At 42.8% G+C, this 27,591-nt stretch overlaps 1 protein-coding gene across 1 annotated transcript in view; it reads left to right on the top strand.

Moving 5' to 3' along the window:
• LOC130176888 (unconventional myosin-IXAb-like) overlaps positions 1-27,591 on the top strand; it is a 171,512-nt gene that overhangs the window by 20,956 nt on the left and 122,965 nt on the right. The window contains exon 4 of the mRNA XM_056388292.1: positions 25,804-26,773. Coding sequence (XP_056244267.1) covers positions 25,871-26,773 — 903 coding nt within the window. The 5' untranslated portion in view covers positions 25,804-25,870. The remainder of the gene's footprint in view (positions 1-25,803; positions 26,774-27,591) is intronic.

The raw sequence follows: 27,591 nt of genomic DNA, 5'->3' as shown, positions 1-27,591 counted from the left end.
TGAGAGCCAAGCAGCAGCAGCAGCGCTACGGTCTCATCTGGAACAATAATGAAAGCTGCTCATGTAAAACGAGATGCAGACGGAGCGCTCTCATTGGCCGGAGATGAATGAAGGGAGGCGGTTGATTGGCTTGTGGTTTCTCAGTGGTCGTGATGTGGTTGGCTGTTGTCACGGCGCTGAAAAGTCTCACCAGAGAGTGTATGTACAAACGGGGGTGAGGGTGGATCGGTGACAGTGATAAGACTCCGTGTGCGTGTGAGTGTGTGTGTGTGTTAAAAAGCTTAGGTCAAGGTGAGCACAGTTGGGTTTAATTTACTCTGAGAAGGGTGTGAAAGCTCGTCCCGCTGTGCCTACATGGGTGTGAATGAAAGGTCTTTGAGTCTTGACACACTCTCAACACACACACGCACACGCACACACACACACACACACACACACACACTTAAACTAATAACTTATGTCCACATTCATGCCTCCTCATAGATTAGATGTCATCTTCCTGCATTAATTTCACTGATGTTTTATGATACCATGTGCTTGTCATTAATGATTCTGTCTCTCTGCTGTCTTGGAGGCTGTGCAGGTAAATCAGGTGTAGAGCTGCAACAATAAGTCGATTAATAGAAGAGTTGTTTTTTCAAAATGAATTGAAAACCATTTTGATCATCGTTTTTTATGTAGGCCGGGGCATCTCTGCAGCATCTCTTGTTTCCTAACAACGCACATGTGTTGTGACACATTTTACCTTTATAAAAAAAAACTGCAGCTCCTGCGATATGGATATTGCACTTGGCCATATTGCGATTATATTTCAATTAATAATGCAGCCCTAATACAGAGGATAGTATTCATTGCAGGTAGAGCTGCAACAAATGATTATTCTCATGATGAGTCTGTTATTCCTCCCCGTCTTGTTGTGTTTAAGTACAGTGATACAAAACAAAGCACAGAAACAGATCCTGTCATTAGAGAAGCTGAAACAGCTTAGTTTATTCTTGGTAAACAGTTAGTAGATTGTCAAACTTGTCAGCTGTAAAAATTTCAGCTGACTCACTTAACTCGCAGGATTGTAATACTGGTTTGTGTATACTGGATTTATTTATTTTAATGTTCAGTATGTAAATGTGTGTGTGTTGCGTCAGTCTCCATCATGGCCTTTCAAAAGCACAATATGTAAACATATGAGAAAATATAAGCACACAACTCAACAAAATGTAAAACATAGGACCAGTCTGTTTGTAAAACCCTGACGTATCATTACTAAACCACACTCGCCACTCCCTGTGTGCAGGAAAACACAAGGTCATATAAGGTCTTAAGCATTACTGATTAGGTTAAATGTAACTGTTTCAACCCAAATACACTGTGTGGATTTAAAATAAAGCACAGTTTCTAGTTCTTCAACCTGCCAGACACAAAATAAAAAGGTTACTGTTCTTCAGCCCTTTGGACTACAGTCATGACTCTGGTTTCCTTTTAAAGGTCACTCCTTGAATTTCACAACCAAATACAACCAATGTTACAGAGCCACAGACAAGACATTTTTTTTGCCTCAAATATTTGTTTTGGTGTAAAAACGGGGGAATATGAGGCCTGTAGTAGAAAGCCCTTTTGGAGCCGTAGCAACAAGTCTGAACCAATTCAGATCCTGAAATGCTCTGCACAGATAGAATCAGGAGACGTAGAGCTTTCAAACAATGTAAGATTTGTCAAGGTTGTGTGAAGACTGAAGTAGCGCTACCAAGGAAAAAATGTAAAGAAATAACAACAGATATTTATCATTTCAAAATTCAATGGCTTCTTACTTAAAATTCTGTGTTCGTTACACTTGTGTTTAAAAATGAAAGCTCCAGAGAGCCTGGATCTGTTCACTATTGAAGGAAATTTAAATCTCCCACCTCTTCAGTTCATCTCCGCCTGACTGACAGTTGATTAGGTGGTCGAGACAGAGCAGCTGCCGCCCGAGAGAAAACAATCAGAGAGTCACACACTGGCCTCTAAGTGGATTTGGTGGCTGGATGGAGGAAAGAGGGAGGGGAGAGAGGGGGAGGGGAGACAGCGTCTGTGCTGCATGTCTAGATCTCCTTGTGGACTCTCTGTGTGTGTGTGTGTGTGATTAGATGTGCCTTTTGTTTTCAAGACGTCTGTGTGTGTGTGTGTGTGTGTTGCCAATTCTGTGCTGTGATTTAGCCTTGCCAGCAATGTGTTGGACGTCTGTGTGTAAGATGAAATGTTAATGATCCATGTGGGGAAACTGGGTCGTTCCACCAACAAATTAATTGGATCCAGTAAAGAAATGAAAGATTTTGACAGAAATAGCCAGTAAATGATAAAAAATGTGTGTAAGCAACAACAATAACAATGAAACATAGACAGAGAGTAGTGGGCTTTGACAAGGATGGAAAATGTTTGGGTCACAACAATAATGAAATGTCTAAATAGTAACAAACAATAAAAATAATAATATTAATATTAAAAATGGTCTTCATATGATTGATAAATATTATGATAATAATAAAAGAATATATTGAAAATGTGATTTATTGAGCAACGGAGGGGCCATCATATAAACAGGTCTGTTGCTGACTGACTGATTAGTTGCTAGATTTACCAACTTTTCAGACCCCTGTAGGGACTTTAAAAAAAGCACCTAGTGACAAACCTTAGCTACTTTCTACAGAAGAGACTCACCAGTATTTCCCTGCAAGTGTGAGGTCTGGGTTTTACGGCTGTTTGTGGTTACAAAATCAGGATTTTAGCAGCAGCGGAGGAGCAGCTTGGAAATTCAGTGAAGTTTCCACGTAGGCTTAAGGGGTCGTGTGTCAGTCCCTATATTATATAGTATTAAAATGCTGTATATATGAGCACAGAGAGGAGCAGCTGGAACCGGCTGACACTAGGCAGTATCTAGTCTTCTTTTCGTTGTTTTAGCGAATAGCCTTAGTACTTTGAATGTAGTGGGTTTTTTTTCTCTTCAGCAGGACATTTGCAGAAGGCCGTAGAGACGTGACGTGCGTGTGTGTTACTGTAGCTGTTGTGCGTATACAGTCGTTTATTTAGCCTCATCTGGACTCTTATGAAACGGTTGATTCCTTGCAGCGTTTCCTCAGTGGAAGTCAGATGATTTATCCACGTCGCTGAGCCGGTTTGCATATGTGTGGCTGTTTATATTATGGGTGTAATGGTACCAGAGCAGAAACAATTAGTTAATTAATCGATAAATCAAATCAACAGGGAAAAATATGCAAAAAAAAAAATGTAGCTTACTTATTTTAAGCTTAATTGTGTGTTTAATTCATGCTGCTTTATTTGTGCAGGTAGATAAACTAGAAATGCTTATTTGAGGGTTTTTTATCCTGTTCCTCTCATCCAGTGCAAACTCTGACCCTGAACAGGACCAGAGGTTTAGGATGGATAGATGGATGGATGGCAGTACAGGAACTTTTGACCTTAATCTTTATATTTTATTTGATATTTCCGGGGGCTTGTGTAACAGGGCAAAAAGCATGAACCAAAAAACTAAACGTGATCACATGTCTGTAGTTGATTTGAAGTTTCATCCCATTTTCATCAGCAGTTGTTGCTGCCGCGCATCGTGACGTACTCTGTGGCTGTATTTCTCTCTGTGTGTGCGTGTAGGACGCAGTAAGAGTTTGTGGTCGATCGTTAAAGGAAGTGGAGAGAGAGCTCCATCTCTATTTGTCACTCAAACCTTGTGGTTGTTGCAATAAATAAACCCGCTCAGGTAATGATGTCAGACTACCAGCAAATACTGAAGTTAATGCAGTTGTTGCCTCAGTCTGTCTCAGTTCACAGCAGTAAAAACACGAATATAATGCTGGAGTGGAATAACACATTATCTCATGCTGTCATTGCATTTCTGATCACATGTACTCACGGTAGATTTCCTCCTTCACCTGACTGCCCTCTACTTTCTGTACCTTGCTGTTTACGCAGCATCTTCTACATGAGTCAAGCATCCCGGCTCACTGTGCGCGCCCTCACGGTGAGGCAGGCTTCCTCTCTATTACCCCATCCCACCCATACGTGATTTATTGATGAGGATGTGTTCATCTCTCCTGCCCCCAGAGCGGATTCACACACATGTCCTTTGTATTATTCATCTCTGTGTGGTCATGTGTGTGAAAATTCACAGAATATAGCTGTGTGTGTGTATGTGTGTGTGTGTCTGTATGTGTGTGGGTGGGTGGGTGTATGATTTCATGATAATGCCTGAGATGACATTGCTCTTCATTACTTGTCCATGAAGAGGATGATGATTATGATGATGATGATGCTTGTGTGTGTGTGTGTGTGTGTGTGTACCTTTGGTAAACACCCTGTTTTATGAAATGTGCCCTGAGGCTCATCCTTGTGGGAGCTGCGTTTGGCCTAATGGCTGCATTCTTGGAACTAAATGGAGTGTACCTAATACACGTCATTGATATCTCTACAAACACACACACACACACACTGACACACACACACACACACACACACACTCGTACAGAGCTCATGTCTTCCCTCAGGGCCTCTGTGAAGCAAGCAGACTGGTGGCTGATGGTGCACACGGACCCTCCGTCGTGTCTGCAAAGCTTCTCGCTTTAAAATGTCACCATGAATGTGATGCGTCTAACTGTTAAGGTCCCAATCAGAAATAGCTGTCGGCCACGAAGCCTCATTACTGCATTAAATGTGTATTTGAGCGTCTCTGACATCATCCGGCAGGATTTGGAAAACACAAATGTGGAATTTGACACTGCTATCCCTCTTCCCTTTGGCCTTGGCCACCGCTTCTTCTTTCTTTCTTTTTTTTTTCTAGCTGAGAGAAAACAGGCATTTAGTCTGCAGGTGACATGAGGGTTTTAAAAACATCCTCTGAGTTGTTTGGGGGGGTTGGCTTCAAGTCTGGAGTCTGAGTGGAGAGCGTATGGTCAGGGGTTTGTCACACTCTCTGTTTCTGTGACATAATCCGCAGAGGATTCAGTTCCTCTGTACGATGGTCATATCTAATCTGTACAGGATTGGACTGGGAGGGCAGAGAGGGTGACTGAGCCAGGGCTGTTGCCATGGTAACCTCAGGACCAGGGATAATCATTGGGCCAGGCGTCTGGTTTCAGGGAAAGCATATTCAGATGTTTTTGAAGGGTTTCTGTGGCTCAGTAAATGAGAATATTTAGGGGCTGTGTATTGTTTTGTTTTTTTTATATTTGTGCACATTTGATAGGCTGCTTTAGCTTTCAGCTTTTAACTTTCGCTTAGTAAAAATAGCTTTTCCTCTCAAATGTTAAAGTAATAGTTTGAGATTTTAGGAGATTTTTGCTTGTTAACTTTCTTGTCAAGAGGGTTTACCACTTTCATGTCTGCATGGTAAACATTAAGCCGCAGCTGTAGCATGTTAGCTTAGCTTAGCTTAAGACTGGTCTGTCTAAAAGTAAAAAAAAAAAAAAAAAGCCTCCTACCAGCACCTCTAAAGTTCACTAACCAACACATCATATTTTGTTTGTTTAATACGCACGAAAACTCAAGTGTAAAACCGACAAAGTTGTGGTTTTGCGGGTGATTATGCGCCACGCTATTTCTTGGCGGGGAGCAGTGACGTCGTCGAGTCACGATGACAGCAGGAGGCTGCCGGGCATCAAGTAGCTGCAGAAGAACTGAGTTTTCCCTGTCAGCTTTCGGTACTTGACCGTCTTCATTAATTACTGAAAAGGGTATTGAAGTTTGATACTCGGCCCTAATAATCCCGCAGCTCTGTTCTTTAATTGACATTATTTTTTTTTTATTTTCTCATTTCAGAATATTGTGTATTAAATGCTTCAAACTCAAATGTGAGGAAGAGACACAGTAATTTCAGGTTTTTGTTTTTTAAACCCAAATTTCAATGTCTATGATACACATCACTTTAACTTTAGTATGAACCCATGTAACAGCTAACAGGGTAAAAATAATGCAGCTGTAATTAAGCTACAGGTATGAACAATGAATGTCCTCAGCTGTCTCTTTTGTTGGACTGATTTTTTTTTTTTTTTTTTTTTAAAGTATATTTTTTTGGGCTTTTTTATGCCTTTAATGGACAGCACAGTGGAGAGTGACAGGAAACGGGGAGGCAGAGAGAGGGGGAATGACATGCAGTGAAAGGCCGTCCGACGCGGGATTCGAACCGGGGCCGACTGCAGCGAGGACTGCAGCCTCCACACATGGGGCGCCCGCCTACACCACCACGCTACACGACGCCCCGTTGGACTGATTTTTATATCAAAATCCAGACAGTATTTCCTGAGAAACAAAAATGTCAAAAAACTCTCTATCTTGCAATATTTAGAAAAGTGATACCTGGATCTGCCCCCTTAACCGGTTTCACACCAAAATATGATGTGTTTGTCCCTGGCCTGTGCCCCATTAATCCACCAAGTTTGGAGCAAATTGATTCAGTTCTTTTTGCGTAATCCTGCTGACAAACAAATAAAACCAACAGACAGACTCCTGTGAAAACATAAACTCCTTGGCAGAGATGTTGGGAACAGTGTGATCTCCTTTAACTTGTAAATGACCTCTGTGAACATCAACTGATAACAAAATACAAGTAAAATGAAATGATTTGGGGAAACTCAACTTGGACCCAAAATACATGAGACTGGGCCTTCAAGCAAAATAATGTTCAATCAATGAATCTCTTAAACTCTGTAAATACAATCATGTAAGAGTTCATTTCTGTGCATGAGGTTGTTTGGGGGTTGAGTGAGTAACTGTAACCACTGCTGCTGATCTCGTTGAGGTAAGAGCTTGATTTATGACCCTATTTGGACTCATCCTCACCAAAAAAGCCTTTTGTCTGCCCCTCTCAGCCTCCAGGGTCAGAACTGAGCCCTGTCTCTGCAGCCGTGTCTTAGCGCGTCACCCATTTTTTCAATGATAGGATTCAGTGGAGCGTTCACAGCCAGAGGTCTTCACTTAATAACGTAATCAGTTGGCCGAAAAGAGAAGATGAGAATCGCCATCAGCTCCACGTTCAGCCACTAGCTTCAGCCGTGTAGCTCTGAAATGTAGCTGTTCAGGACATGTTTGTTATAGAATTAACTCAGAGTATCACACTTCAGTCAGTTTCTACTGTTTGTCTGTTTCTTTAGTTGTTTGTCGTCCCCCAAAGAGACATGTACACTCATACCAGTGTGGGCCTTTTGGAAACACGACGCCCTTTGTCCCAGGCTAAGTAAAAAAGTGGAAACGCAGAGTAACAAATGTGAATAATAAGGGAGATTTTCAGTAAATCTGCAGTGTTTGCCAACCCAGCTGTAGACCTCTCTACAGTGAGCAGTGGGGAGTTTCTGTTTTTCACTTTTTAGTCATCACCAGTCACTCTGTTGGGGAGTGAGGCTGTGTTCAGACAGATGACAGCACCTAGCGGGATGCACATGCAGAGGCCTTTGGAGAAAAAAAAAAAAAAACGCCAGGTTGGAGCATCTTGGTAAAGTAGAGTTTAAGACTCATATCAATATCCCTGGTTTGATTCCAGCCAGGGGCCTTTGCTGCATCGTGTGGCATGTTGCTGCATTTGCATTCAAATACAGGCTCACATCCCTGGAACATTATGTTGTGATATTAGCTGCGTTTTTTTTTTTTCACTGTTTATCTGACAATCATCGCTGTGAAAGATGATGTTGTGGCAGTGATAACTTTCCCAAACGTGTCTCGTAGATTTATAAATACATGCACTGTGCAGTGTTGTGGTGGGTGATAAGACGATTAGCCTCCAGACTCCTGTGTCTCCTACTCAAACTGGATTTCCTGGCTGGTATTTTCATCTTGCTCACAGTGCCGTAAACAAGATGTCCCACCAAAACGCCTCCTTGCTTTGTTTTCACATAGGGCTGTTTGTGGTCTAAATTAGAGCTGCAGTGATTAGTCGATTGACTAACTATTTTGATAATTGATTAACCGTTTAAGATATTTTTAAAGCAAAAATGCCCCAAAGTGGCTTTCAGCCTCTCAAATATGAAGATTTTCTGCTTTTAGTTTTATATCATAGTACACTGAATATCTTTGGGCTTTATACTAGGGATGGTACGAGTACTCGGTACCACTTCAGTTTATCTTTCTTTTCAAACGTAGTCTCATTCGGTCCGAGGCCCGTGTGTTCTAATGAAGGGTTGAACCAGCTGTGCAGCCTGCAGAGCCCCGTCATTACCTGCCGCTGCACTGCAGCCTCAGCTCTCAGACTTTCCCCCTCCCCAGTCTGTCTGATCTGCTCTGAGCTCTGCAGCAGCAGAGACAACAAGGCTTGTGGGTAATGTAGGCCGTCCTGCATGTTCATACTCTCAGGTTTCTTGTGATTCAATATCCCCCTGGCAGTAGGCTTTGCGAAAGCGGAGTCAGTCCAGAAACTGAAGTATAAGAAGAAGATGTGCTAATCTTTTGCTTCCCTGCGTATTTAAAATGACCATCACAGGAAATGATTCATGTGGAGGAGGCAAACACAACACAGGAGCTCTGTGCCTGAAAACTCTGAGGTGGAAGTGAAAGTGCCGTGTTCGCCCTCCCCACCCGCCCACCCCCACCCCCACCCCCCGCCGCCTCCTCTTTATCGTGTCATCTCTCACCAGAACAAAAAGAGGACCTTGAAACATCTTTCTCTTCAGCTAATTGGAGACTCATTTCCTTTTGGATCTCAGGGTGGGTGGGTGCCTCGCTGATGCGGTTACATGGAAACTGAGAACCGAGAACGTCTACTCTCTCTCTCTCTTTCTCTCTCTCTCTCTCTCTCTCTCTCTCTCTCTCTCTCTGTCTCTCTCTCTCTGGAGAGTGGAAAAACAGGGAGCAAGATGATGTGAGTGGCTGCCAATGAATGTACAGAAGCAAAGCCCTTGTATTGTTATTGTGTCCAGCCTGGTTGAATTTGCTGAAACACACGGTCTGGTACACACAATAGGTGGGGCCGAGGCAAACAATACAGGCTTTTCCTCAGAGAACAAATCAAAATGTCAAACAGACATTTCTCGGAAACTCTAGTACCACTTAACCACGTACAGTAATCACTTTCTCCTTAATGAAACATCTTTCTTTGCAATGTTGTGGGAGAAGTGGCCGCAGGACCCGGTCCAACGTCGTAATCACCTTGTGTAGAGAGCTGCTGCCGAGTCAGAGGTCAAGGCTGAGATCTTCTCCGTCTCGGCGTTCGGGTGAAGTGTTTACAAGCCTGTAAACAGAGCTTGTCAGAGCTCAGACATCTGGTCGGTGCACATTCTTCTTATTTTTGTCCAGTGACCTGAGATTTTTGCATGACTCCAAGCTTATTTCATCCTTTTTTAAATAGGACTAATTTTACTGTACTAGTGTGAATACAGAAACTGATAGTTATTCATACCTCTCTCCTCCCATGCTGCTCTGCATATCCATCTTAATAAAATGTTCTTTGAATGTACCGGATGTTTTTGACTGCGGGTCGACCTTGAGGATCTCAGACCTCAATCTTTGCCCTTACTCCATCTGTCTCTGCTGACTGTGGAGGACATGACGGTTCCTCTTCCCGTCACTTGAATGATGCCACCTCTTGACACCCGCGTTGCCACGGTTGGTCTCATGACTCACTGTGACAGGAGTCCACCCTGGAGCCTCTTGTCTTGTTCATCTGTTGTTTCCTGCCCTTTCACATCTGTAGCTCTGAATGCTTCATGGCTTCACGCACTGTATGTCTGGCCTTTACAGTGTGTCCAGTGTGTCTTTCTTGTCATTTATCAGCAATAACTCTGAAAAGGCTAAAACCAACATTGAATATATCCTGCTAACAAGTGTTGTAACAAGCGTGTTGAGTAACATGTTCCTCCATTTACACTGAAACAATGCAGCGACTGTAGTTGTGATTTCTGAGAGGAGCTTTTTGTATCCGATGTCATTTTCTATTTACAGATCATTGACATTGGACGATTCTGCAAAGCCAAAAACAACACTTTCAAAATTATCTGCTGGCAAGAACATCTGCACGTTGCATTGTTCGTTCACCAGGATAGTCCAGTCTGTATCAAATCTGCTTTCCAGTGAGTCCTGTTGTAGACATTAAATCAAACAATCAAACAACAACACTATAGATAACATTTAAAACAGTTAGTAGTTAGTAAAGTCAATTCATTAAGTGCTCTGTGCTCCAGTGTTCTGTTGTTGTCCTGCTCCACAACACTGCTGGCTGCCCTTGAACACAACCTTTTTAGCTGAAGGGATTTCCAGGATATGAGTCCCGCCCCTTCCAGAGCCTTTGCTGCTGACATTTTGCGGCCATTCGTGGCCGGTGGCGAAGCCCACCTAAACAGTTGTGCTAGGTACGGGATGGCAATGTGACCACCGTGTAAATACCACGGTCAGTATAGTTACTCTGTAAGTGCGATATGGTTTGGGCTAAGGAAAGATCGTGGTTATGGCAAATAAACCATGGTAAAGGTCTGGTCAGGGTGAGGCTTCTATGGTTATGGTTAGGTAGAGTTTAGGGGTTTTCTCTACGTGTTTTATCTATGATGTTGAGATAATGTCATAATGACATATAATAGATTTTCATCGTGGCTCAAAAATTCATAACAAAGAATAATATTTGTGGTTAAAGGTGTCCTCTCAACAGTTTTACAGACGTCTCTTCTATAATGGAGATCTTTGGGCTGCGGAGGATTGTTGTGTTGCAGTGGTGCGGTTGCCCGCTGAAACAGAGCAGCAATCTCTCTCTCTCTCTTAATCAGTGTTTACACCACTTCGCTATTTTGACGAGCTGAGACGAATAAACTCCAACGAGAGAGTAGAGTTCCCCGCCAGCGGCTACTGAGGCTTTACTTGTTTTTTTTCGATAAATTCAGTGTTGGTTTAGTCTCTTAAGGGGAATTGTTGTTAAAATTAAAAAGATGAGTAATGCCTGTCCTCTCCTTTTAAGGTTAAAACATTGATCAAAGAGAATAAATGCCCGAGAAAGCCAGTAAGGAAAAACAGACTCCAGCAGACGGCGTGTCATTGCAGATTCCACTGCTTTTGCCGAAACTTTAAGAGCCACTGTCAAAAAAAAATGAAATGTGGGCGCAGACATGCAATTCGACATCCCCTCTGCTGATTGTCAAATACCATCTCTTGTTTGAAAAGCAAGCCACTGGCAATTCTTGTGGCACCCTTGTTTTGCTTGTCTTTGCCTTTTTCGGGCTGCGCAGTGACCGGTGTCGTGTTTCAGGCCACTTCTGCTGAAGTGCTGCAGACCTCTTCATCTCAAAGCCATTCGGCTCCGTCCGCAATGACTGCAACTGCTTTTATGTATTTTTACGCTCAAACACACACACACACACGCACGCACTCACAGGCAAACACACACACCAATGCATGCATTAGGTGCTGACCTGTTTTGCCTGTCCGCATGTAAGGCGCGGCGGGTCGCTGACGTGAAGCTGAAGTGACAGGTCTGCCGAGAGGAAGCAGGCCGAGTGTTCGGGGGTTAACAATCACTTTACCTGCCACACTGTGCTCTCTCGCAAAATCTGCTCAGCCTGGAAAACGAGGAGCCAAGATTCCGCATCTGTATCAAAAAGTGTAATCCCGTTTTCCGTGCAAACACATGCGCGCATCCTGCCGGTCGTGACATGTTTGCTTCTTCCTGGTCCAGCACTGTGAGGGCCATTATTAGGGCCAGATTTGCTTTGCTTTGATCTTCCCAAAACGCCACGGCCCTACCATTCATTACAGTGCAGAAATTATGCATGAGGAACTGTCAGTCCACAAGCATTACTCAGCCTGAGCCCCTTTGGGTACGATTGGAAAGTAGCAGGAAGGGAAAAAAGATGTTTTAAATTAAGGGTTAAAAGAGGATTGCATCCTTTTGCGGCCATTTAATTTGTCCTGACATTTTACATCTCAGACCTTTTTATAACCAGGACAGCTCAGAGTGAGTAATGCAGTATAAAGTAACTACTGTATGTTCTGAAATATCTCAGTTTCTTACAATAATGTCGGCTTATTTAGCCCAACCTGCCCCCGTCCACTTGACACGTGGAGCTCTGCGGCAGGAATCGACATCGGAGTTTATCTGAGGATTGATTATTTCTTAATGAAAAATGCGGACGTCTAATGCACAAAACAGAGAGGCTGATATTGATCGTCGTCCTGCAGACGCTAATCCCAGCACGGAACCGTAGGGCCAACGGGAAACAGAGGTGGAAACTGGAAGATCAATGAGGATGATGGAGCCATTAGTGACACTGTGACCCTGGTGAGGGTAGATGGGTTTCTGTAGCGTTGTTTGGAAAGTAGGACTGTTGATGTTGGGTATCTGCGCAGTGGTTACAGGCACAGCTGATGGCACGTCTGTGGTCGGTCTATTGACATTTCAGACGCAGGTTTCCTCACTTATGTTGAAGCCTGTTTATCTTGTAGCGTGTCTGTTGTTCCTGCCGCTTTATTAAATTCTACTCTTTCATTTTCCACAGTCCTGTGGTGTCCAGTAGTACCTCAGCAGTAACTCTGCTGGACGGCGCTCAGCTGACCGCACCTTGAGAGCCAAAGCTCCGGGCGGATCGTCTCTCTCTTGTACTGAGCAAAGCTGCTTTAATGCAAACACACTCTGGGGTGTTTCTGTTGGCGTCAGTCGGGTTGTGGGAGAGATAAACGTATGCCGAGCTTGTCCTCGGCTCAGACTCGCATCCACTTGTATTCTACATGGCAACAGCAAGAGAAGAGCAGGAGGTTTTGGTTTAATTGATATAAAAGCTTGATTTAATTTTCAGATTTTGTTTTGAAAATTGTACTTTTAGTAAAGCTAAAAGTCTCACCCATGTTTTTGACCATTATTCAAGGTTGTACTTTTACATTGCCACATTTGTGGTTTCAGGATGATGTCGATCAATTCACTACTTTGGTTCAGGCTGAAATATCTTAACAGCTATTGGTTAGATTGTAATGAAATTTAGCTCATAGTCCCCCGAGGATGAAGGCAATTTGTGTAGCACCTTTCAACGACAAGATAAATGAAAAAGGGTGAAGAAAGTGTTTATTTCACACATTCATGCATCCATCAGGGTGAACCTCAACCCTCCCTCTAGCACCAACATCAGGTAAAAGTGTAGCCTCACAGCGTCTCTTAGTTCTGATTGCACCTCATTTGACAGAATCTGCCAATTTAAATGAAGGTGAATGTCTTAGTCTTGTTAGCGACATGGCTGCTCTTCTGCATAAATATCTCTGACAGGAAAGTCAGTCGTGATGTTTAAATGTCGTCTTTGTGATAATTCTTTTTAAACCGATCTATCGCTGATACACTATGATGCCACAAATCGACAAGAACTGCTGAAACACAAACTCACACAACACACAACATCTCCATCAGCTGCTCTATTCTTCCTATATGTGAATAAAAAGTCATTATTAAACTTACTGTCAAAGTCTGAAATACTGACTTTGAATCACAGTTTCTCTGTGAGGCCATTTTGTTTTCTGATAATAAAAAAAAAAATCTGGACTGTGCTGTTTAAGAAATCATGCTCTGCCTCTTAATCTCCAGCTCTCTCGAAATTGCAGTGTTGACTGTAATAGTAGCATCATTTTGCTTATTCGCTAACCACTACTTTCTTGTAGACACAACATTTATCCTCATCCATTTTATCAGAAGCAGACACATGATGTTTCAGTTGTCACATGAAATGACACAATGGAGACAGAAGCGAACCACCCAGACAGGAAGAGACTGTCTGTTTGGCTCAGGCTCAGTTTCTGTTGGTCAGACTGAACGTCAGGACACACCCCACCACCCTGCAGGGAGGTCGACATTTTCTCTCTGCTCACAGGCTCGGATCAATAACGACTCGCTGCTCATCACTTATAGAGTTATCTGTGTCTCCGGGGGTTCGTTAGCTGCATCCTGAGAAGCATGAAACTCACTCTTTTGTACGTGCAGTGCACATCACTCACATTTACACGCTGATATAGAAAGTATGAAAATCATCCTATGATTACAGTGCATTCACATGACTTTTAATATTAATCTGAGTATATGGAAGTTTTGGCACACAAAGAGCAGCAGTGACATTTTGACCTGATATGACTGTCCTGTATCGTTTGAAAGAGGTTTATTTATCATCAACAAAATAACAAAAAAAGTGAAAAAAAAAGAGAAAAAGAAAAGAAAAGAAATGAGGCTGCAACTAATGATTGTTTTCATTATCAATTTCTCGATTCATTGATCAATTGCTTTGTCTATATGATGAGTTATTATTATTCTATACCATGTTTATTTTAATTTTCCACAGCCCAAGGTGATGTAAAGAATAAGATCTTCACTTTACTATAAACAACTAATAAAAGCATCAACTCTGTAAATTTTAGACCCTGCAAACTGTGAATATTTGACATTTTTGCTTGAAAAATGACAATAATTATAAATTCAGAATCAAAATATTTGCCGTAGATAATTCTCTGTTGATCAACTAATTGATTAATTGACTAATCGTTGCAGCTTTAAAAAGTCTGTTCCAGCTCTATGTGGTGTTTTATTGTCTTTTAGCTCATTGTTTGTGTTTTAGTTCCGTCTAACTTTTCTACAGGTTATTCTGCTTAGTCCTATAGTGGCCCAGTATAATAGTATAATTGTTTGTTACGTACTCTCTTTCCCCATTTGCAATAATTTCTGAGATGTTTATTGTGAATGAGGATTTTTCAGGATTTTGTTACCAAACAATAATAGATTTTGATTCACGAGTAATGATGATGAAATTCACCTGTTGGCCTGTATCAGTGTATTTTCTCCACCTCTTCTTGGATTGTCAATTGTTGGTTACTTGACTGAAACACTCCTATTTAATGAAGTGTTGATTTTTGGTTTTGTGAGTAGCAAATGAGAATAAAACACAAAAGAACATTTTTTTTACTGCTGGATCTGTAGCTGGTCATATGGCTTAAAAAGAAGGATTTAAAGGGGAAAAAGAGACGGAAGAGAAAGATTTGGTGAATAGAAAAACACAGTGACTGAAAACAGCCTCAGTGTCCTGTTAACCACAAAAAACATTTATATTCACTTATATTGTAAGAAACCACAATAATATAACACTGAGACAATGTAAGATACACATGGCATTAATTGATTTCAATCATCCTGTGACCATGGCAACAGATGCTCAGAAGATGTTTGATTGTAGTGAGGAGGGGGTCTTTAATCAATGCAGCTCCCAGCAGTGATCTTTTCCTGACAGTGATGCTCCATTAGTGTGTGCGTGTGTGTGTGTGTGTGTGTGTGTGTGTGTGTGTATGTATGGGATGGGGTGTGGTTAGTGAGTGTGTGTGTGTGCGTTTGTGTTGTGATAGGAGGAGAGCAGTGCGGGTTGAGGTGATGTCATCCCCCAACTGGGGAATGTAATGAAAATGTGCAGAGGATGGAAAAGTGGCTCTGCAGCATGTCTTTAACACACCAACACACACACACACACACACACACACACACACACACACACACCACACCCACACCCACACCCACACACACACCCACCACACACACACACACACACACACACACACACACCCACACCCACACCCACACACGCAAACATACACACACACACACACCACACACACACACACACACACACACACACACACACACACACACACAACGTTTCCTCTCCTTGTATCCTCTCCATCCCCCTTCCTCTACTTCTGCTTGTTTCCTTTACCCTCATCTTCCTCCTTTGTTTTCTCATTCCTCCTCTTCTCCACTAATCAAGTGACACAAGGGTGAAGAGGAAAAGCGAGGAATATAAGCAGCATGAAGGGGAGATGTGACATGAAGCATTTTCAGTCATCATGTTCATTTTATGATTCTACACTAAAACATTTTGTACATAATTTCTACAACTTCACTAGTTTAAATCTGTTTTTATTGGAGGAAAGTGTCTGCACCGAGCTGAGGTCCAAGGCATGATGGGAACATTTCTAAAAAACCTGAGTGTTTTTTTAGCATCTATGTCAGTGCAGAAATTGCAACTTGCACATGCAGTTTTTTCCTTTGCACGCACGCATGCGCGCATGCACACACACACACACTCACAGACGCACACACACTCACACACGCATGCACACCTCAGAGTGCTGCACTGAATGACTCTGCACTCTGTCTCTGTGTGCATGGGTTTTTCTGGCAGATGTTTGTGTCTGTGTGGGCTCAGTTCCTGTGAGCTCTGCTGGCCCGCTGGAATTCAGGAATTCACACACACACACACACACACACACACACACACACACACACACACACACACAAGGCATTTATTATTTAGCTTTTTTTAACCTTTAACTTTCCAGGGAAAGTTGCATGAACACATTTTCTGTTCTCTAGTAACACTCAGCGTCACATTCACACTTTAAGTAAACCTGTGTTAGAATTAGAGGTGGGGTGGTGGGTGAAAATGATAAATAACTATTAACATCGCTAATGCAACAGTGAATGCTAAAAGAAATCCATGAAGTTGAATTAAAATCTAAAATCATTCATCAAGTCATTTTCAATTGAAAATGCACCTGACTTTAAAAACTAACCTAATGTGTTGTATATGACGAGGCCATGTCGTGCTTCCTGGAGACACATCCAGGCAACATATCATTAGTTCTCTGAGTCTCCATACTGAACAGGAGACCCTGCAGTTGCTTTGTTTACCTCCATTCATTCAGCGTGATCACAGTGGAAACGCTTCGCTAGATCAATGTTACTGAAAAGAAGACAACGTCTTCTTTAACTCTTTTAATGTTAATACATGTAGAGCCAGCCAATCACAGACCTCGCTGTCCCTCACGTGGTGTGTCTATAAACTCCGGAGCCCACAGATATAGTTTAGTTGAATTTTTTTGGAGGCATACTTCAGCTGTGCCAGAGCCTGCTGTGCAACCTTGAAGTCTTCACAGGTAGTTGCCGTAGGTACAGCAGCGCAGCCAGTAGCGGAAGTTAGTATGACGGGCCCCAGTGCAGGCTGTAATGACAGGCCCAACACCACATGAGGTTCTGACTGAAATTGAACTGCGTGGTTCTGGCTCTGACTGGTTAAGCCTGCTAGGAATAGCCAGCATCTACTGGGCTATTAGTTAGCTTACCACAATAATTCATAGAAAAAAAGGAAAAAAAAAAGGCAACCGTTGGAACAGAAGCACGTTCACCACATTCCTGTTAGAGACCTCCATCGAGCGGGCCCCGCTCACGCTACTGGCCCCTATACAGCACGGCCCCCGGTGCGGTTGCACTGTCTGCACTGTCTATACCCACACCTGAGTATAAATCCCTATCTCCTCAAAGGCATTTCTGATGTTGTAATCAGTTGTACACAAGAAAAGTAGTGGTTGTTCAAATCCTGCTCAAACTCTGCACACCTGGTCAGTTGTTGTGTGAAGTAGTTTTTCTTGTCAGATTTTCAGTTTTGTAAAAACCAACATCAGAAAGGTTTGGAGGAGGGGATGTTTCACAGGCTGTTTGAAGAGCATTAAACCTTTAGGCAGCTCTACTGGAGCAGGTTTAGAGCTCTCTTACTTTGCTAAAGGGCACCTCGAGGAAAGACACTGAAGGTGTCATTTTCCTCAGGTGATGTGGGACTTTGAAATGTCACCTTTGTAGCAGCAGGTATAAATTTGTGACCTTGAAAATATTGACTTTTCAGGAACCAAAAAAACAGGAACTAAGACTTACTCTGAGCAGGTTCTGAGAAGAAGTACTTCAATATACTGTCATGGCAGGCGGATTTATTTTGGGTTTTTATTTGAAAATGCAGGAACTTGCCAGTGTTTATTCAGATTATAAAAAAAAAAAGAAATGGGTGAAACACTGATGAAGGAGAAGAAAATCCAGGTCAGTTGAGTTGGAAGTCACCGAAATGTCATCGGCTTTCATGTATCCAGCTGTATGCAAATCGCACACACCTTTATTAGTTTTGAATTCAAGGAGAAGATGAAGTGTGTGAGCACAAGGTGTGTTCATCTGCAAGTTTCAGTACCTGCTGTGGATCAGCAACATTACCAGCAGCCAGAGATGAGGAGTGAGTCTACAGAGAGTTAAAATATTCCTGTAATCCTGAAATGATGAGTGATCAGGGGTGGGAGCAAGTGTGTGTGTGTATGTGTGTGTGTGTGTGTGTGTGTGTGTGTGTGTGTGTGTGTGTGTGTGTGTGTGTGTGTGTGTGTGTGTGTGTGTGTGTGTGTGTGTGTGTGTGTGTGTGTGTGTGTGTATGTGTGTGTGTGGAGGTAGAAAAGACTTAATGTGTGTTAGTCACAGCTCAAACTGTAATTTAACCAAGCTGATCCTATTCTACTAATGCAATCATCCTCGGTTTAATTTAAGTACAGTACAAGCCTCGGTTTTAGGATGAAGAAGGAAACACACCTCCCGTGTTGACAGATTTGAAGCTAAATGAACTTGTGTGTGTTTATGTGTGTGTGTGTGTGTGTATGTGTTTATATGTGTGTGTGTGTGTGAGAGAGAGAGAGAGAGAGCCGTGTAGAGGAATGCTGAGGTTTGGTGTTTATTGCTCTTGTACTGGTGAGAACCGACTGTGGGAGAGGAGGGGGTGTTACTGTTTACCAGCCAGACTCTGAAGACCTGCAGGACGAGCTCAGCTTCTTGTCTGCATTTAATATCTTGGAGCCGAGCCCATCCCCTGGCAGCTTTCTGTACATTTATATGATCTTAAAAACTCCCTGTGTCCTTTTAATGCATTGGTTTTCTGGAAGCACAGTAATTTACTGCATGTTTCATGCCGTAAAATATCAGCTTTTATTCCATTTCTGTGCCAAAGAGTGATCTGGAGATGTACTAGTATGAAAGATGAGAAACTTACCACTCTTCACCTACGTCTCTAGAAGAGAGAAGGCTGCACAGTCAGAGCATAGAAGAGATGTTCATGAGTCACAAAATCTAAGTCCCAGTTAAATATAAAGTCTTTTTTATTAAATCCCCTTTTCAATCAGACATTTCCAGGAACCACTAAGCCATAAAAACTAAACTCAGGAACAAAACAAGGGGCTAAGACTCTGTTTTGTTCAATTCTGTTTCTGCATCTGAAGAATGTAGTAGCACAAGTTGTAATGTTGAGCGACAGTTCCTCTGCCGTCAGCAAGTTCAACATCTGGAACAGGAGCTTTTTTTTGGCCGAGGAACTAATTCTTGTTGAGTTGAATTGAGTTAACTTTATTGCCGCCATTACAACAAAAGTTGTTTGGAGTTTGTCTTGTTGAGCAAAGATACATAAGAACATATTAAACATGAGGGCTGGGCGATAAAACGATCCTGATAATTATCACGAAAACAGGAAAAAAAAAAAAAAAAATCCCACAACCACAAGCCAAACAGTTTCCCTGCAGGATACAAAGACTGACTGAGTTTTTCCTCATGCAAAGGTGTGTCGGAGAAACAGTGTTAGATAAACAATAACCAGTTTTAAGATGGAGAAAATCATAGTAAATAACCTTCATCTAGTGAAACTGAATCTTTTTTTGTCTTCGTATGTTCTGTAGGTTTTCCTTCATTTTCACCTGAAGACAAACATTCAAATGATCCATGAACCATCGGAGCCGAAAATGATGAGTGTGGACTAGTGATTAAATTCAATCAGCTTTTCTTTAGATTTCATAATCTTGGGCACATGAAATCAGCAAGATGATAGGTAACAGATGAACTATCATTACACACAGCAGATTAACAGGAAGCTGAAACACTGTAGGTTGAGCCGTCAGCATCTTTGCATCCGTTGTGTAGAAATTCACATTAACTTGACTCATAACCTGCCTCATTTCGGGAGAGGAACTGAACCGCATTTCTAATACAGGATGAGCCTTTTCTTTAAAAGTCTGTAAACAACATCCTTCTTCCATTCATCCCAAATTCTTTTAAAGGAGCTATTTGTAAGTTTATCAACAGCTATAAAGCTAACGTTAGCATTCACAGCTGTTTGCTTACCAGTCTAGAAGAAACATTGCGAGTTCAGCATCAAACTTCATTCCTTTACTCACCAACAGCTGTCTCCTGAGGGGGAAAGCAACGTCAATGTTAATTCTTGTCTCTATCACGTCTTTTCTTCTACTGAAGTTAGCACGCTAACCAGATAGCTCCAATCCGTCTGAAGCTTTTCGATAGCAGCTCACTGTAGCCTCCAGTCTGCCCTGGAGACGTAGCGCTGCTCAGAGGGAGTATTATAACCTCTTAAGTCTTTTAAGGCTTTAACTTGTGGTGCAGATAATACTGAAAGCTGGCATTAAATGTCTGACATAACATCAAAAATTCCATATTTAAACTAAAGTTTTTGTCAATTTCTTGCATTGTTTTGGAATTGTTCCCAAAACTCAGGTATCAAATTGGTGCTATATTAAAAAAAAAAAAAATTATACCCATCCTTTGTGGGTTCAGGTGGAAACAGCTTCCTGTTATAAGCAAGAAATACATAAGACAAAAATCCCAAAAGCCTGGGAGATGTAAACCTTTGGATATCACCCAAGCCTATTTGAAAGCCTCCTATTGTTCATCAGTCTATAATGATGAGTCTGAGTCTGAAGTCAATAAAGACTAATGTTGGTCATATTTCATGTTTTTATCTGAACACAAGGACAAGTAAATGCACTTAATAATATTGTAATGCAGCAGCTAATGGACACATGCAGCCACAAAGGAGAAGGCACGATTGTTTTCTGGGAAGTTGTTACCGATAATTACATCAGACATTACTGAGAGCATCCAAAGCCACTTTCAAAATGAAACACAATGAAATCAGACTTCTGAAGCTTGTCACTCCAGGCCTAGATCTTAATATGCATTTACTTGTTTAATTGTTTGATTTTAAAGCAGGTCTAGGTTCTATATTAATACTGTGAAAGTATCAAAGAGCTTAGTCCATGGAGAAATGCATACAGCCTGTATTCAGAAACCGCGCCTGTCACCACAAAGCAGTCACTGCTTCCAGCCACGCCCCCAAGCCCCGCCCACCTGGACCCACCATCCAACCTGGCAGGATTTGGTTTCTCTGAGTGTTTACCCAAAATCAGCAATAATTATTATTCGATCACTCAGAATACTCATAACAAAGCACCGACCTGTTGTTACTAGAGCTCCAGAGAGAAGCCTGAGAGAGGAGACGTCAGATGACATTGAGATGGTTTTTGGTTCTTAAAACCACAAATATATCTTCTTATGGATCAACACTTCTAATTAAACACAGGACAAGTATAAAATATGGAGCTTTAATGCTTTCCTTTGTTGTATATGATATTAAACTTAATATTTTCAAGTTTTGGACTGTTGATCTAACAAAACATTACTTTTAACGTTGTCACTTTGGGCTCTAGGAAACTGTCAAGTTAATTAATTATCTGTTTTACCTCCTCCTTCTTCATCTCTCTCCTCCCTAAACTCACATCCTTCTCTCCTATATGAACGTCTTCCCTTTCTCTACATCCATCTCCTTCTCTTTAAATATTAACGTATATTTGGAAGGAGCTCTGTTTTCTCACATTAGCAGTTTCTCCTCCACCTGAGTGACGGCTCTGAACGGCCACGACCCGCGGCTGAACCTGTCCACCAGCCGGCTGACTGACACACTCTCATTAAGACGTCCTCTGCTCTTTCAATCTCTCTCCATTTTAAGGCACGAGCTCATTCCTCCGCTCCGTCGGTTTGCGGCCTTATCTCAACACACTGTCGGCGCCTCCGAGTCAACTGTGTCAAAACAAGACGTAAAGGACGTTTAGGCTCCTTTTCTCCTTTCCACAACTTTCTCTTTCTATCATCTCCTCCCTTCCTCACTGTGCCTGACTTATATCACTTTCCTGCTTCATCCATCATCATCAAAACTCTTGTCAGCTGCAGTTTTTGCAGTAAATGCTGAACATACTGTATTAAGGTCACATCCATCCATTGTGCTCGACATGTCTCATAGCCGTCCGCTTCCTTCCTGAACGGCTTTACTTCACACAGCTGTTCAAGGAAATGCCAGGAAAGTTTTTTTTTTTTTTGTGTGTGTTTTTTTCATCTCCCAAAATATTTGGGCCGGCTTTGCAGCTCCACCTCGTGTGATTTGTCAGAGCCATGGCTGGTATGTAACCTTGGCTCCTCGCTCTGAACTTTGACCTCTAAGCACTGTCCATCAGTCCTCATCCCTGATTACCTGGAGGCTTCAACATAACCTTCCAGCTCCTCCTGCTGCACAGTTTGCTGCTTCATAAACTCTCAGCAGACGGGCTACTGAAAGCAAAGAGGTTCATTTTCTGCTCCTCTCCAGTCGAGCTGAGAGGGGCGGTGTCAGTCTGACTTGAGGTTTTAGCTTTCTAAGCAAGCAGGGGAGAATTAAAGTTGCTGTACATCCGTCTTTTGGAAAAAAAAAACGTCATTACCCGAAGTAGGGATTTGGGTTGCCATGCTATCCTTTAAAATGCTAATCTGCAATATCCTTTTATTGTGGCGACATCTGTGGTGTTTTTGAATGGTATTTCCCAGAGATCAATGTTGTTCCAGACTTGGACTGTAATGTGTTTTATGTTTTATGCTGATAGAATTTGAATTAGTGTAGGTGGCAAACTTTCCTACTCAGGTCTTCTTCTGTTTATTACAAAGAAAAAACACTTTTGCTGCTGCTGCAGGTAACGGATAAACCACCAGACCCGAGCTGTTTAGAAAAGCTGCTTTTCTCTATCAATCAGTGATAAGAAGAGGGCAACAAAAGTGTGTGTGTGTGTGTGTGTGTGTGTGTGTGTGTATATATATATATATATATATATATATATATATATATAATATATATATATATAAAAACACTATTCTTCAGGTGTTTTGGATCCAGTGTGGAGAAATATAGTAAGAGTTGGTACTTTCTCACATCTATTCCCTCCACTCTCTCTCATGCTACTGTATCTCTATCTTTCCTTCCTTCTCCTCGTGTCAGTTGCATGTCTTTCGCCCCGAGCAGCTAACGTTTGAGCAGAGACACAAGAACATGTCAGCGACCGTCATAAGTCACTATGTTCCAGCTTCATGACTCAGTGAATTGCACTGACGGCTGGTTTTAAGGCTCAGTTTCTGAATACAGGCTGTGTGCTTTTCTCTGTGGACTGAGCGCTTTGATACTTTCACAGTGTTGATATAGAACCGAGACCCGATTTACAATCAATAAAGACATGGACGTCTCTAATGGGACCTTTGAGAAGAAAGGCTCATGTGGTGTTTAATTATTTTCACGTTTCACTTCACTCAGAATCCAAAAAATATGTAATTTACTGTCTGAAGCTCTTGTGTTGCTAATACAACATTCAACTTCACTGTTCATTCACTGTTTGGCAGTTGTTGTTTTCAATCAGATTCTAATCACTCTGCAGTCTGGGAACTTCACAGACTAGCAGGTGTAATGAGTTTCTTCAGTGGTTCCCTTTCATTAGTTTCCTTCTTCATTCGTGCAAGTGCATCAAACGCCCAAAAGCAAACCACCAGGCAGCACAAATACTGGCTGTATTTACATTTCTGCATAATAGACCCGAAACTCTGACCTTTTACTCATTTGAACAGCTCATTAGTGTCCAAACGAGCGACTTCATCAGTGGCGGGGGGGACGTGGCTTTGAATCTTGTGTACTCTCTCTCATCTCTGTCTGTTTCTCAGCTCTGTCTTCTCTGCCTCCGCTCTGTCTTTCATCCCGCACAGTTCACTTCTTTGTTTCTCACAGACACCCAGCTGTCTATCCCCTCTCTCTCCCTCTCTCCCTCTCTCTCTCTGGCTCTGTCTGGTGGTGGTGTGCTCCTGCAGACTGATGTAGGTGGTCAGGATCAGTCCAGACAGCGGGAGGGAGAGGAGGGAGAAGAGGGTCCCGTCTGGGGCGCTCAGAGGACGACTGGCTGGCTCATCCACTCCTTTCTTTCTCTTTCTCTATCTATCCAGCACATGGACTTGGCTGAGAGAGTCTTGGAAGTAAAATGTTATCCAGAAAACAAAAGAGAGTCAGGATTCAAGAGCAATAGTAGTTTTCACTCAGGCCATTTGAATTTGTTCGCTTTGGGACCATTTATTCCTAATGTCATGTCCCGTCTTTGCATTATGGTTCCTGATCAACTGACATACTTGAATTGAGATACGGGGGGGTGTGTGTTTGTGTTGTTGGTCGATGCGTATTCAGAACACAGCCAGAGAGAGACAGAACCAGCATGACAGATGAGAAGACATGATGAGAAGCACTCGCTGAGAAAAGAAAGATAATTGAAAGGAAATGTACAAGAGAAGGTGAAAGGGTGACTGGCAGCGATCAGTGAATCCCGTATCAAATATATTTAAATTTTAGCTTCAGTCTTTACATTTTGGTTCTTCTCCTCTTCTGATTCATCTGTGTGCAAAATGAACTGGTGGTCATCGTGTGTCATGGGCATTTTGCCTTTCCACAGAGACTGGAGTCCAGCAAAACAAATCTGTCCACATTTTTACATTGTCTGTGTTTATGAGTGTTGCAATAGATTAAAATTCGCTTCAGTTCCCAGACTACAAATAGCACAAATAACTGACCATGCAAAAGTCAGAGCCACAGATCCCTAATGATACTCCTGTCACCAAAGAATTAGAAATCGCTGTCAGTGATGCCAGAATCACGGCAGTGTGCAACTATTACTCCCTGTTTTTCACTGTACAAAACAACAGTATAAACTGGTGTGTTATCTGTGATTCATGTGGAGAATTCATAGTTTTGACTTCAAACATTTAAAAAAAAAAACCTAATTAAGCTTAATATTTGAAGAATACCGATGACAACTACTTACATACATACAAAGACTAAATGTTTTGTATGGAAGCTTTTACTGCTGCAACAGTTGTGACTTATCTGAATAACGTTGCCCAGAAAATCAGTTATTAGTTGTATTGCATCTTGGCCACAGCAGGCTGGAGTTTAATATTATCAGTTAAAGGAAAAGTTAAAAGTACCTGAACCTGATTCGTCAGTATATATCGTTATCATATAGCTATAGTTGTTTCTTATGGTTAGTGTTGTTTACTAGCTTCTACCTAGCTGACATTGCCATGTCATTACCATCATCATATTTAACAGTTTTTTTTTTTTCCATTTGAAGCCTCGTAGTCTGTGAAACTGGACTGAGTGTGTATGCAGAAAGAAGGAGAGGGAAAATGGAGTGCTGTGTCCACTATCAACAGGGAAGTGGTGAATTACACCATTGTACTCTCATTACAGCCACTTTTGTGTGGAAGGTGGCAGCTGTTAATCTTGGCATACGGCTAGAGCCCTTGGATTATCACATGAGTGCACGCACACACACACACACGCATGCATGCACGCACACACACGCACACGCATGCATGCACGCACACACGCATGCATGCACGCACACACGCGTGCATACACACACACACACACACACACACACACACACACACACACACACACACACACACACACACAGGGTATGTGGCTCTGATAAGCTGTGGCCAGTAGCCTTTAAATTCATGAAGCAGCTACTGTTCCTCATTGTTTTGAATAGCTATCAGTTCTCGTCTCGCTCTCATGCTCCTCTTTTGTGGCGACTGTGATAATAGTTCCCTTTACGATCTGAAACAGAAAGGCTTTTGAGTCTGCCTTCTCTGTCATGGGACAGATGAAATCGCCATGACTCTACTGACCCTGTTGTGACTCAATGTACTGGAAAGGCCCGAGGCAGTGAGGACATGAACTCATGGCTGTAGCCACTTATTTCTCCTTTGAACCCTTGTTGTTCTGTCGCTCTGCCACCTTGTTTAACCATGCTCCGTCTCTGTGTCTCTTGTTTCCCCCTCTCTCCATCTCTGTCCTCTTCCAGTTGGGATGTCCTGAGTCAGTCCTCCGGGCCCAGAGAGCGGTGTGCTGATGGGACCTGCTGCGCCACCATGAGCTTACAAGATGGCGGCTGCAGCTACGCCAGCAGCGCCAACATGGCCACCGCTAGTGGCAGCATGCGGCGGCGCCTGGAGGACCAGGAGTTCACCCTGCGCGTCTACCCGGGCGCCCTGGCTGAGGGCACCATCTACTGCCCCGTCAGCGCCCGCAAGAACACCACAGCTGCTGAAGCCATCGAGTGCCTCATCGACCGGTTGCGCCTGGAGCGGACCAAATGCTACGTGTTGGCCGAGGTGAAGGAGTTTGGCGGGGAGGAATGGATCCTGAACCCTGGTGACTGCCCTGTCCAGCGGATGATGTTATGGCCGCGAAGCGCCCTGGAGAATCGCAGCGGTCTTTGCAGCGGCGACGATTACCGCTTCCTCCTGCGGGAGAAGAACCTGGATGGATCTATCCATTACGGCGGCAGCCTGCAGATGTGGCTGCGGGTGACTGAAGAGCGTCGGCGCATGGTGGAGCGGGGTTTCCTCCCCCAGCCTGCAGGGAGCGACCCTCCGTCCGACCTGTGCGCTCTCCCAGAGCTGACAGAGCGTGCCCTTTTAGAAAGCCTTCGTGCACGTTTCCGCCAGGAGAAGATCTACACGTACATTGGGAGTATTCTTATTGTGATTAACCCGTTCCAGTTCCTGCCCATCTACAACCCCAAATATGTCAAATTGTACGATAACCACACACTGGGGAAGCTGGAGCCCCACATTTACGCTGTGGCGGATGTGGCGTATCACGCCATGCTGCAGCGGAGGAAGAACCAGTGCATAGTGATTTCTGGTGAGAGCGGGTCGGGGAAGACCCAGAGCACTAACTTCCTCATTCATCACCTGACCGCACTCAGCCAGAAGGGGTTCGCCAGCGGCGTGGAGCAGATCATCCTGGGAGCCGGGCCTGTGCTAGAGGTAAGAAACTCACTGGACAGCACCTGCAGTTTCATACAGCGGACACAGCTCTGCCCATGTTTGTCTGAGTGTTGACAAGACATCTCAAAATCACCTAAATTACAGTTTCATGGTATTTTGTTTGGGTCAAGGAACAGCTGATTTGATTTTGGTTGTGGTTCTGATGTGGATTTTCATGCCACAAGCAAGATCTCCGAAACTAATACAGAGAGACAGTTGCTTCCAAGTCTTTGGTGAGTGTTGCCAGGTGAAGAAACCAGAATAAAGTCTTTGGGTAAAAGAACCTTTCATTGTTGTTGTTCTATGAATTTGCTTGATGAATTTGTTCTCCACCTGACTGAAGACCAGCTCAGTTGAGTCTAATAGCCCTTTTCACTGTCTCTGGAGCTTTACCTGCAGTTTGATCCACAGGACCTTATGTCTAAATCTCCTGGTCCATAGTTCCTGCCACTCAATGAGGCAAAAGGAACCTTCAATTTTTCAATTTAGTTCCCTAGTGGTGAAAGCAACATGGATAATGAATTACAAGTGTTGCTGACCTGGTTGTTGCTGCTAGCATGTTGTCCAGTTCAATTCTACATTTTAACACTACAACTGTCTGTTGCTGTTCCTCATTTGTAGTATTTTCTGCAACTAATCAGCTGCAGAGTAGACAATCTGCTTCCTGTTTACACCGGCATGCACATGCACAGTGAGCGGTCATGTTATGTGTGTTTTCAGGTGTGTTAATGTGGACGGAGATCGATTTTGTTTTAAAATGAAAACGTAATAGTGTGGATGTAGCCTTAGTTCCTAACCCCTTAAAGACACAGCAGAGT

The sequence above is a fragment of the Seriola aureovittata genome, chromosome 10, assembly GCF_021018895.1.
Source record: "Seriola aureovittata isolate HTS-2021-v1 ecotype China chromosome 10, ASM2101889v1, whole genome shotgun sequence".
NCBI classification, from domain to species: Eukaryota; Metazoa; Chordata; class Actinopteri; order Carangiformes; family Carangidae; genus Seriola; species Seriola aureovittata.
The sequence above is the reverse complement of the archived record's forward strand: the minus strand, read 5'-3'. Positions and strand labels throughout refer to the sequence as shown.